Below are 12,331 nucleotides of genomic sequence, written 5' to 3'. Positions count from 1 at the left end.
ATTTTCATGGCTTCTGCAATTTTAAATTACTTATCTTCTGCTGAATAACTAACAATATTGGATAATTTTGTTCTTGCAGATGCATATTTTCTGTAAGTTTGGAATCAGGAAACATCCATTTGAACAAAGGACCAACGTAGTTTTCTACTGCTAGGCGTAGTCTGTGTTCTATTAAGAACTCGGTAAATAACGCCTCTGCATTTATAAAATTTGTGTCCACAATTTTGTTCTGCTGTAAAAAAAGAAGTTGCCTTAGTACTGGAGTTAGTAAAAAGAGGCAATTCGAGGTTTCTTTGTTTTACCACCATGATGAATACTAAAATCTTTTCCACACAGCCTGCAATGGACATGAAGCTACCCTAGAATGGAATGCTGTATTGTGTAATTCATGTATTCATCTTTGAATTGGTTTTTCACCTTTTCCTAATCCGTCTGTGAAATTATTTGAAAAATATTTTTGCTCTAACACACGCATCAATTAGAATAAATCTGACTTGACTTTTAGCACCAAACACCTTCAGACTGGTTCTGTACCAGATATGAATTAGAACAGAATCTGCACGCAAAGATTAAAAGTTAGAAAACCAGTGTATTCTATCCTACCTAAGCCATATAGCTGCTATAAATAGAAGCCAAGGTCAAAAGTTGAAAGTAGAAACCAGCATGTTTCTTGGAAATAGGGCAGCTGCTATAAATAGAACATAATACTGTTAGGAAAGTACATGCAAGTCTACGGACAAGTGTACTCTTATGTCGTAGTTACATACAAGTTGTCTTTTCTAGAATACGGTCTGTGGGATTTATGGGATGTTAATAAAAACGAGAAAACAAATTATTAATTTTTTTGGGAGGGGGATATATTGAAAACATGCAATCCGAATACATTTATGCGTAAGTAGTAATTTAGTGAAAAAAAAAGGCATAATGAATATGCCCAAAGCATAATGGTTGGCATGTATGGGCTTGTTGCTATCTCTCAACATGACATAATTCTTGGAAATTCTTTTTTCATTTCACATGACAACAGCAATCATAGGGGTTCATTACAAAGAAAATAAGGAGTATCCGTCCATGAATCAAGGGATGGTGGGTTTAACCTGTTATATTGTTACAGGCTAGACCCTCCATCCTTTGATTCATTGACAGATACTCCTAATTTTCTCTGTAACGAACCCCTGTGACAGCAATCCTATCTCCCATCACGAGACATACTCAAACTGGCATATGATGTCCAATAAACATAATTGTGTCTTTTCCAGCTTTTATTCACAAGAATCTGAATACTCCTTTATATTCTTCTGTGTTGATTATTAACACTTTTTTAGAAGCTTATTTTCTCTTTAATCTTAAACATGCATTGCTTTCATGACACCATATTTAAAAACATTCTAAAATCAACAGTTTCATCATGCATGAGCAAACAGGTGCAGTAAGTGTCTGGGGTGCTGCTGTAAAGTTAGTCTGGTTCCCTGACTAATGTCATTAATTCTAACATGAAACCCAGATCCAAATCAAACATGGATGAACCAATTATCCAGATTTGTTTGTCACGATAATTTTCCATAGTTTTTGCTTGTATGCTGTCAAGTCTGTATTTTAAAAGAAATTTTCATAAGACTTATGGCAAAATCATATGGGTTGGCAGGTCTGCAAAGACCTTTATATTTCATCTATCAACTAGAGACTCACAGACACATTTTCAAAAATGGCTCATATGGTTGGCAGCCCATACAGACTGTTGCACAGCTTAAGAGTCTAACTGCTTTAGCTGTACCACACCTACTCTATTTCATTATCTGACAATTTAAATCCAGGTAAAATTACATGGTTATTTTTTTTCTATCTCTGCTGACTGTCATATGAAGTCTGAAGGTTGCTTAGGAATGCTGAATTCTGTTGAACAAGGGTTGCATTTTGTTTTTAATGAAATGAACATGATCACATTTGCAAAATGTGATTAGATATAATTGTTTCATTAAAGAAATTTTATCATTAGTTCAACCAAACTGGCATTCACTGGCTACCATTACTTTTCAACCATTGAAATGGTGGTTCACAACAGCAACAGTGTACAGAAACAAAATGGGTTTCTGGAAATAATTCTTCCATGACTCATACACCAAATCCTTATTTTCTGCATGTTTATGGACCGATTCAAAACTTTTCCATAACACTTTCAATTTTAGTGTTATTTGCACAACTGCTCATGTAGATGTACTTCTGGTAAACCTCAAAAAACTACAAACCTCTTGTAGCTCATTTGGTAGAGCATAAGACTCATGATCCATAAGTCAAAGAGTTTGATGGTTTGATACTTAACCCGGCCAGATCATGTCAGCTACCTCAATGTGTCCTTAGGAAAGGCACTTTGCTCCCATTTCCTTGGCATCATACAGCCAATAATTTGTTAAAATGCAGTTGAAAAAGAAAGGCCCCCACCCACCCTCAAACAGTTCTATAAAGTTACAGAGCAGTAAAAGTGTAATGGAAAATAAGTATGGAGCTATAACTTGGATCTGAAGATAGGACCCCCAATATGGTATATAACAAACCTTATTGTGCAGATCTACAAGTATAACAAGTTTCATCCCTTAATCTCAAATGGCCTTAAAGTTATATAATGAATGGATAGTGAAATGAAAATGTAAAATATTTAATGATGACCTCGACCCTAAAAACAGGTCTCACTTCGTAGTCTGCAGCACACCTTCCAGTGCTGATGTGTAAGTTGACCAAGTTTCACCCCTTAATCTCAACCTGCTTTAAACTTACAGACCTCCAACATGGTATGCAACAAACCTAGTGATGATGTACAAGTATATCAAGATTCTTACTTAATCTCAAATTGCTTTAAAGCGCAAGAGTGCAGAGGAATTGTGATGGATGGATGGATGGATGGGCAGGCAAATGGATAAACAGAAACACTGACACCATGTAGGTAAATTCTGTAGGTAACACCCCATACCATTATACTAACTAACAAGAACTCACCTCAGCACAGAGATGGAAGTAGCACAAGAGTATGGTGGCTTCTGAACAGGTGATGAGGAGAATCAGAAAGACCAGCAATAGGAAACCAAACATATAGTATGTCTGGTGGGACCTGCAATAAAAAAATCAAAATGATCTACAACTTCATAACCTGGACATTCTGACCTTACAACATGACACAAATGCAACCAGAAGATCAATTTCTTGTGATCTGCAAAACATGTTATTGTTATGACAAGTGTCCCTTGAATCAACTGATACTTGACTGGGCAAAAAGAATATCCAGGACTCCAAGACAAAACCATTTCTTTCCTTTTAATCATCAAGTGTTCAAACTATCTCTGATATTCTTCAGCATTTAAAGCTTTTCAAATTAGCTGTCTTGGTATATGTATTGGATGTCAGCCTGGCACCATTTTCATTTAGGACAAAATAGACATTATTAGAAGTCTTTGGGTGAAATCCCCACCTTACAATGATCATCAGTTCAAATTTAGTAGTGAAAACAAAGATTTTTAATAATGTCATTGTGGCGGCCATATTGGATGAATGTCTATCACCATTTCATTCAAGACCAACTAGGTAACATAATGTTGGTGAAAATGTTGATATAGCCATTCATTTGTCGAGGAGTAGAGATAAATAATTTCAAGATATTAATGATTTTCCATTCAGCAAAGCTGTCAATGGGTACCCAGATGTTCTGGGTAATGAAATGAGCCACTATGGTGGCCATCCTAGATGTCTGAACATCACCATTTTTATTTAGGACCAAGCAGACCATATGTGTGTGTTGTGTGTGTGTGTGTGTGTGTGTGTGTGTGAAATTTCAAGGCAATACTTCAAGTAGTTTAGAAGGTGAAGCAATAACAAACCTGTGCTAACAGATCGACAGATGACGGACAATAGACAATCCCATAAACTCTTTCAAAAATCTAATTTCAATGTTAAATTGGGCAAATAGAAAGTTTAAAAAGTAAATCTTGAAAAAGATTTTTTGCTGTTTTATGGGTTTAATGCCATCCATAGAGGTTAGTATACTTGATGGCAGAAGAACCTGAGATAACCCCAAATAGCTGCTGGAAACTTTCTCAGATACCCACATTAACCGAGCCAAAGACTCAAACCCATGTGGACAGAGGTGAGATGTCAGTGATTTGTAAATGGCGATTGTCTGGGACCACTCAGCCACCTAGGGCCCCAAATTTGAAGAAAAAAAAAGCACATAAATATTGTATGTCTATTGTATGACCCTAACATAATAACTAAAGAATCTGGGAAGACTAAAATCAATTTCAGGACCAATAAAACAATTCTGAATTATAAAGAATTGGAACTACTCTCTTATCTGCACATCTCCAGACATTTCTTATGGACACCAGCATTATTTTGGCAAGAAAATATATTTATGCCTTGTAATTGTTGGGCATCATTTTAAAATGATGAAATGTATTTTGCTTTCATAAAAATTTATTTTCAATGCTATGAATACAGAGATTTTTATAGGGTACCAAATCTCTGGATTGCTAGAATGCTATAAATACACATGATTTCCTTTTTACAATGTACCAAATTTTATGGATACTGAGCTTGCTAAAATGCACACATTTTTATAGGGTATTACAACTCGACAGTCTTGAACTAAGTACTAGAAAAGAGCAAAACCCAAAATGTTTTGTAAAATTCAACAAATAATTTATATTCCTGGAATATGTGAAAATTTAATAAGGACTTGCAAAATTGTGAATTAAATTTTAAATAGTCCAAAATATTCTATTACCAGTCCAAATGAATATAGTTCTAAAAAAATTCCAGTGGTGTTCGAAATAAGATCCAGCACTGAAGGCATCAATGTGCATGAAGTAATGAATTTACTTATGTACCAGTGATCTGAAGTGTGATGATATGCAAACAGTCTTCCAATGAATAGCAATAATATATTTCAAGATGTCCTTGTCTGAATTCACTATTATAATTCTAAATTAAAGTTTCTGTCCAAGAATGTTATTTAAGAGCACTTTGTATTTACAGAGAATAAATAATTTGAATAATACTGAACACAACTATAAAACTGATTTCTGCTTCAGATGTTATTGCAGGATCTGCTTCAGATGTTATTGCAGGAATGAGTAATTTCTCAAGTTAACAGTATTATATATATAAAAAAACTAAGACACAAAAGAAAAGCAAGATGTAGGACAAAAGTTCATTTCTAGAACAATCTAATTTATAATCTGACATGGTCTGTTACTGAAATTATAAGAAAGAACATAGTAAACATAATTTCCTTGACTCAGGCACAAAAGAACAGCCAGGATGTTGGACAAAAGTTCATTTCTAGAACAATCTAAGTTATAATATGACTAGGTCTGTTACTAAAATTATAATAAAAAACATAGTAAACCTAATGTCCTTGACTTACACCAAGATAATGACCCTAATATTTAACCCCCGATTACAGGGAAAATATTAGCTATGTTTACCAAAATAAAAACAACAACATTGTCTCTAGTCATGAACACAGTAAACTTGATTTTGGATAAGGTCAAGTCCAAAATACAATAATATATAATCATGGAGAAAAACTAACAAATTAAATGCACATAAGAAAGGTACCAAATTTCAAGTAACTGAGGTTAATAAAACTTAATAATTTAAATACCCAATGGAAAATGAGTAAGAATCCAGATATCAGTTGCTAGTCATTTCTCATTTGACTGTTCCGGTGGCCTAGTGGTTAGAGCGTCTGCCTCAGATACGGGATGTTGTGGGTTCGATCCCCAGCCAAGTCATACCAAAGACTTATAAAAATGGTACTAACAGCTGCCTCGCTTGGCGCTCAGCATTAAGAGGATAGTGTTAGGACTGGTCAGCCTGGTATCAGGATTATGTGACTGGGTGAGATATTATGCTACGTGTATGCGGCATGATGCCCCAGTGCTAGACATCACTATAAACTGGCACACTGCAGCAATATGACTGAAAAATTGTTAAAGCTATGTTAAAAATCCAAATCACATCACATCCACAATCAGTCCACAAAAGGAATATAATCTATACAAAATTTAAAAAATGCACACACATTTCTCATTTATTCAGGATAAAGAGATCAAAGTCATTTTTATAAGACACTTTCTATGACTAAAAAGATTCTAAAGTTTAATAAATCACAAAACAGATTCAACTGATCATATAAAGTATAAAACACAACCATAATTCCTATGCAGCGACTAGAATACTGATGTCTGTTTACCAGATGCTGTTGAGAATAAAGAAGAGCTGAATGAAGATGCAGCCAAATGGCAGAACTCCGCCCATGATAATTCCAGGCAAAGGTCTTGTGTACAGGGACTGGTCTGGAATCTGTCGTGGAATCTGATTGGTCCTCACTGGATGCTCAATAGGCTGTCAAATATAAAATGATTTTAGTAAAATTAAATATATATCTGATGCACCAGAGGCTGTGAAAAATACAAAGATTTTAGAAAGAGCTAATCAGATTGGTCATAACTAGACAATTCACAGATCATGAAATGGTCATGATGTTTAGCAATAGAGAATGCAATTGGTACATTATGCATGCTGCAATGATGATCAGGCACACAAGTAAAAAATATTTCAAGACAATACTGCTTTCCACCATTATAATGTGTTTAGCTTTAACAGAATTCCACATATAATGCAGACATGATTTTGATCTTCCATAAAAAGAAGCTGAAAAATTTTTAAGGGGGTTTGGGGGTGCTCCCCCAAAGGGGAATTAAGGGGCAGCACCCCTATTCCAAAACTGCATTTTACACTCATAAAATAACTGCTCTTGACGCAACTTATGATCATAATAAACTAAAATAATCATTTGAAAAACTTATAAACTTACCAAAAATGTTCAACTTTACTTCAATAATTTCACAATATTTATAGTCACATGAATTTGTTCTCCAATAATACTGATGCTGAAGTTATTTCATGTGCATGTCATCGTAACTAAGTCACAATAATTTCTCAATTTTTGCAGCAAATATATTAAGCTTTTCTCTTTTCAAAACAAATCTGTAAAATAAACACACAAGTACATCAACTATACACAAATAATCCCACACATTCACTTGTCTTTCTCCAATGGACACAATCTGTTAATATGCCAGTCGAGCTCTTTTTGCAGCTTTGACAAAGATTTCTTTAGCCTTCCTTTTTGTCACCAGTGACTTTTTTGGCTCAATTGTGCAATTGTTTCTTTTCCTTCTCAATGAGAGCTTTTTTTGTTTCAAGCTGGTGCTTGTATTGGCAACATGCAGTGCACACATTCTGACAGAGGGCTACATCTGTTCTCTCATGCAAGATATCGTTCTTCTTATAGTAATTAATTGCACTTTTTCCTGATGTCTTGTGAGATTTAATTTTTCCGTATGCAGCTCCATTTCTAAGTGCTGTTTCTAACTCTTCCAACCGCGAATTCCTGAAGTCAGATCTTTCTTGCAGTGGTCACAAAATGCCAGTCGTCTAGCATTCAGTTTTCTTATGAACTGAACAACTAAGTTTTCGCCAACTTTTCGCTCCAGCCATTCCCATTTTCACTTGTTTAAACCTTAATCTAAACTTTTCGTGTCATGTTCTCTCTCTTAACAACTCAGGAAGCCACATTTTGCAATCATGCTTCTTCTTTCCATTGCCATCAGTTTCCATTACACAAAGATTCAATAGACGAATTAAAACCTTTGACCAATCAGAATACTCTTTACGAAAGTTGTATGCTAACTAATATATGGAAAAAAATAATTTACAAGGGTCGTTGCAGAATGGTACTGGAGAGACCATTTTTATAAAACCGGATTGGAGATGATATTTAAAAAAAATTGACTACATCAAGAAAAATCTGATTCTGGTCAGGAGAAAAGTGGAATTCCGCTTTAAAATGGAGAAAAATCATGTCTGATAATGTGACAACACTATGGACACCATAGCAAAAATTATCACAATTTATTAAAATTTCAGAACATCATCTGAAAACTTAACATCAAAACCACTGTACCTGATCTGAAAATCACCAGAACATTTTTAGTCTGTGTTTAAACCTTCACATACACCTGCACTTAGAGCTTCTAAAGATTAGGCACTGTATTAAATCAACATTATTATATCCCTAGACATCCAGCAGACAAATAATATACCTGGACATTCAGTAGTCAACTATAATACCTGGACATCCAGCAGACAAGCGATATGCCTGGATATCCAGCAGTCAAGCAATATACCTGGATATTCAGTAGTAAAGTACTTTACCTGGACATACAAGTAATATGCCTGGACATCCAGTAGTGAAGTAATATGCCTGGACATTGAATACTGAAGTAATGAGCATGGACATCCAGTAGTGAAGTAATATGCCTGGACTCCCTGGACATTGAGTACTGAAGTAATGAGCATGGACATCCAGTAGTGAAGTAATATGCCTGGACTCCCTGGACATTGAGTACTGAAGTAATGAGCATGGACATCCAGTAGTGAAGTAATATACCTGGACATTGAGTACTGAAGATTATGGACATCCACCAGTAAAGTAATATGCCTGGACATCCAGCAATCAAGTACTGTACTTGGACATCCAGCAGTCAAGTAATGTCTGGACATCAAGTAGTCTCAAATATTATACCAGACATCCATCAGCAAAGCAATGTAAAGTACTTTACGTGGACATCCAGCAGTGAAGTAACATACCTGGACACCGAGTGGTCCAGTGATATGATATTCTGCAGTCAAGTAATATATCCAGCAGTCAAGAAACATACCAGGACATCCAGTAGCCATGTACTATACCTGGACATCCAGCAGTGAAGTAATATACCTGGACATCCTATGGTCAAGTAATATGCCTGGACATCCAGTAGTCAGTTAATATGCCTGGACATCCAGTAATCAAGTATTATACCTGGACTTCCAGCAGCCAAGTAATATGCCTGGACATCCTGTAATCAAGTATTATACCTGGACTTCCAGCAGCCAAGTAATATGCCTGGACATCCTGTAATCAAGTATTATACCTGGACATCCTGTAATCAAGTATTATACCTGGACTTCCAGCAGCCAAGTAATATGCCTGGACATCCTGTAATCAAGTATTATACCTGGACTTCCAGCAGCCAAGTAATATGCCTGGACATCCTGTAATCAAGTATTATACCTGGACATCCTGTAATCAAGTATTATACCTGGACTTACAGCAGCCAAGTACTATACCTGCACATCATGCAGCCAAGTAATATGCCTGGACATCCTGTAATCAAGTACTATACCTGGACATCCTACAAACAAGGAATATGCCTGGACTTTCAGCAGTCAATATTCCTGAACATCCAGCAATCAAGTGATATGCCTAAACATCCAGTAGTCAAGAGATATGCCTGGACATCCATCCAGTAGTCAAGCAATGTGCCTGAACATCCAGCAGTCAAGCAATATGCCTTTTGTGCCATCACATTGGCATGGTTTGTACAGTCCAGAAGATTTTATTTTCAAAGACGTTTCAAGGCCTTTCAAATGTTTCCATAAAGTATTTTGTGTTATGATAAATTAACTTTCCCCGTTTAGTTCTTAACTGTGCTAATCAATTTGTTAAAGTGTAGCATTTGTAATCCAAAAGTTGTGGGTTCAATAGCTACACAGGCCAGCTCAGATTGGACTGCCTCCATGTGTCCTTGGGAAAGGCACCTAGCTACTAATTTCTCTGCATGATACAGACAGTAATATGTTAAAAAAGTCATTAAAGCCAACAAAACTCAAAAGCAATATACTTTCTTAACTACCATTGTTGTGTCAATAAAATGTTGTGGTCATTATTTTTGGACAGTAAATAAATAAAACTATTCTTAATCTGGAAAAAACATGATACACTTTACTCAATTTTAATGTTCTGTATTCCCCCAGATAAAATCAAGGAATTGTAGGAAAGGTTTTTGATCTTTTTTTAAACAAATTCAAATCATTTCCAAGGTAACTCTTCAAATTCATGGATGTTTCAAGATGGTATGAAGAATGTGAAGTATATTAAGAATGGGAATAATTCAAAATGTTAACAAAAATGTGAAGGACAAACTAACTGCAATATATCCCAAAATTTCATAAGCAGAGGTTTCTAATAACAATCATACAAACTATTCTTCCTTGCAGATTTTCCAAGTGCAAAAAACAGAGAAGGAGCTATTTTCTTCTTTGGTGTTAAGGACCTGTTTACCCTGAAAGATAAGTAACTTTTGCCACTTGCCCATAGTTTGTCATCCTAACATCAACATCAAAAAACTTTATATTGTGTGCAACTGGCTATTTCAAATTTAGATAATCCTTGCTTTCAGCTGACCACACCATCTTCTGTAATACCAATAACAGATGTCATGAAATGGCTGATGCAAAGCAAGTCCTTGGTGGTATCTTCATTTCTATCAAGACTATCTCAAATGTTTTATCTTCATTTCTATTAAAACTATCTCAAATGTTCCCTGATTTGTCATTATTCCCACTACTTTATTTTACATGACAACAGTTATAATATTGGCTTGACATTTAACAATTGCATTTATTATCATAAAAATGTCTGAATCTGCAGATCAGTGACAGTTAAAGAGTTTCATAAATGAAAAACTTTGGGATAATGCATCTTTATGGAAAAGAGTCTGTCCATAGAAAACAGATCTTGAATTGTTGTCCATACTTTTGTGAAATTTTCTGTTAAAAGTAAGGTGAAATAATAACAAAACAATGTCTGATACAGATAAATAAATTGAATCATGAAAAAAAAGGAGAGCTTTACCTTTACTGGCAATGAGGAATTTGCAATTCTAGTTGGGGTTTTTTCAACAGAGAAAGAATCACTTACTCTTTTCTTAAATCCAAAGTAGGCTCCAATGAATGTAAGTGGCACAGAGATTCCAAACCAGAGAGCTAGCAGGGCAATCAATGTAGTGAATGGGATGGCTGCACTGCTTCCCTCTATCCACAGTACCAGATTCAGGACAAAAAATATTGCAAAAACAATCCTGTGTAAAGAATGTGGAAGAATATAAGATGAAAATGACCCAAACAATGTTTCAGTAGTACAAAATTTCAAATATTTTTAAGACACAGATTCTAATGGGAAATACTTTGTTCATTGGTCAATACATGTACAAGATAATCTAAAGATACTATCTATATATATATATATATATATATATATATATATATATATATATATATATATATATATATATATATATATATATAAAAGAATGGTCAAATTACTGGATTTAACTATTCAAATTAATGTGACTTTCTTTTTTGTGGGTACCAGTCTTTTGATTTTGCCCAAAATCATGTGTAAGTATGTAAGCTTAGATCTAATGACACCTCAGGACAACTATGGCTACACAGTGCTGATTCAAGTTCTCAAATGTTAAAATGAAAACTGTCAAAAGATTTGGAACTTAAACCAGCTCAAATAAATGTATGTAAACAATTACTCCTGAAAGATTACGTGTAAATATATTAAAATTCTTTAAAAAGTGTATGAAAACATAAGATCTGTAAAATACTAGGTCAAACTATGTTTATAAATAAACTGCATTCTTTTCAAAAGTCCATGATTTTCTCTTGCAGGATATCATCAAAAACCCTGCTTACATGTGTTCACACAGAGAAACTTGTCTTAGAGGGTGGAAGTTGATACCCTTGATAAAGATGTATTTTGCCATCAGTGGAATTGAGCATGGTATGCATTCTGATTGATGTTCACCGTTCATGAACTACACCTGAATTACGTTATGGTCACTCAATAGAAGTAAATGTGATGGCTTTTGCACCAGGATGCCATGCCATGTTAGATGTGTAGCTGCTCAAGAAGAGTACTTTTTAAACACAAATTTGGTAGTGTTAGGGGATTCAAACTGTCAAAAGAAGGTGGCCATTGGTCTGGGGTCAAAAGGAGGACTACTCTGCCCCATGAAAAAGTGGGACAACCATACTTCAAGTAGGATTGATATTGGTTGGGAATGAGGGTGGGGGATTTGGTGTTCAACCTGGGGACCACTGTGTTCCAAAGGGAAAAAAATGAAATTCACACTAATACGTGTCCAGATTTACTGGATGTGATAATTCAATTGAGGAAAACAATCAGATTAAGATTTAGATCTCTGACAAGCAAGCAGGACATGAGAGGTGGCACAATGATTAGCAAGCAGGAAATGAGAGGTGGCACAGTGGTTAGCAAGCAGGACATGACCAAAAGAGTATGGATTCAAATCCTACCATAGGATCAGTTACTATGGTTTGTCCTTAGGCAAGGCACCTTTACTCCAATTTCCTCAGCACTATA

At 35.2% G+C, this 12,331-nt stretch overlaps 1 protein-coding gene across 1 annotated transcript in view; it reads right to left on the bottom strand.

The window, feature by feature from the left end:
* Nucleotides 1–12,331, bottom strand: part of LOC149798937 (transmembrane 9 superfamily member 2-like) — a 117,942-nt gene that overhangs the window by 10,863 nt on the left and 94,748 nt on the right. The window contains exons 14-16 of the mRNA XM_089957852.1: nucleotides 10,859–11,018; nucleotides 6,245–6,396; nucleotides 2,992–3,103 (exon numbers count right to left, since the gene is read on the bottom strand). Of these exons, the coding sequence (XP_089813978.1) occupies nucleotides 2,992–3,103; nucleotides 6,245–6,396; nucleotides 10,859–11,018 (424 nt within the window). The remainder of the gene's footprint in view (nucleotides 1–2,991; nucleotides 3,104–6,244; nucleotides 6,397–10,858; nucleotides 11,019–12,331) is intronic.

This window comes from Sinohyriopsis cumingii, chromosome 5, assembly GCF_028554795.1.
Source record: "Sinohyriopsis cumingii isolate HCF-2022 chromosome 5, ASM2855479v2, whole genome shotgun sequence".
Taxonomy (NCBI): Eukaryota; Metazoa; Mollusca; class Bivalvia; order Unionida; family Unionidae; genus Sinohyriopsis; species Sinohyriopsis cumingii.
Note: the sequence above shows the minus strand (reverse complement) of the source record. Positions and strands in the feature narration are given on the sequence as shown.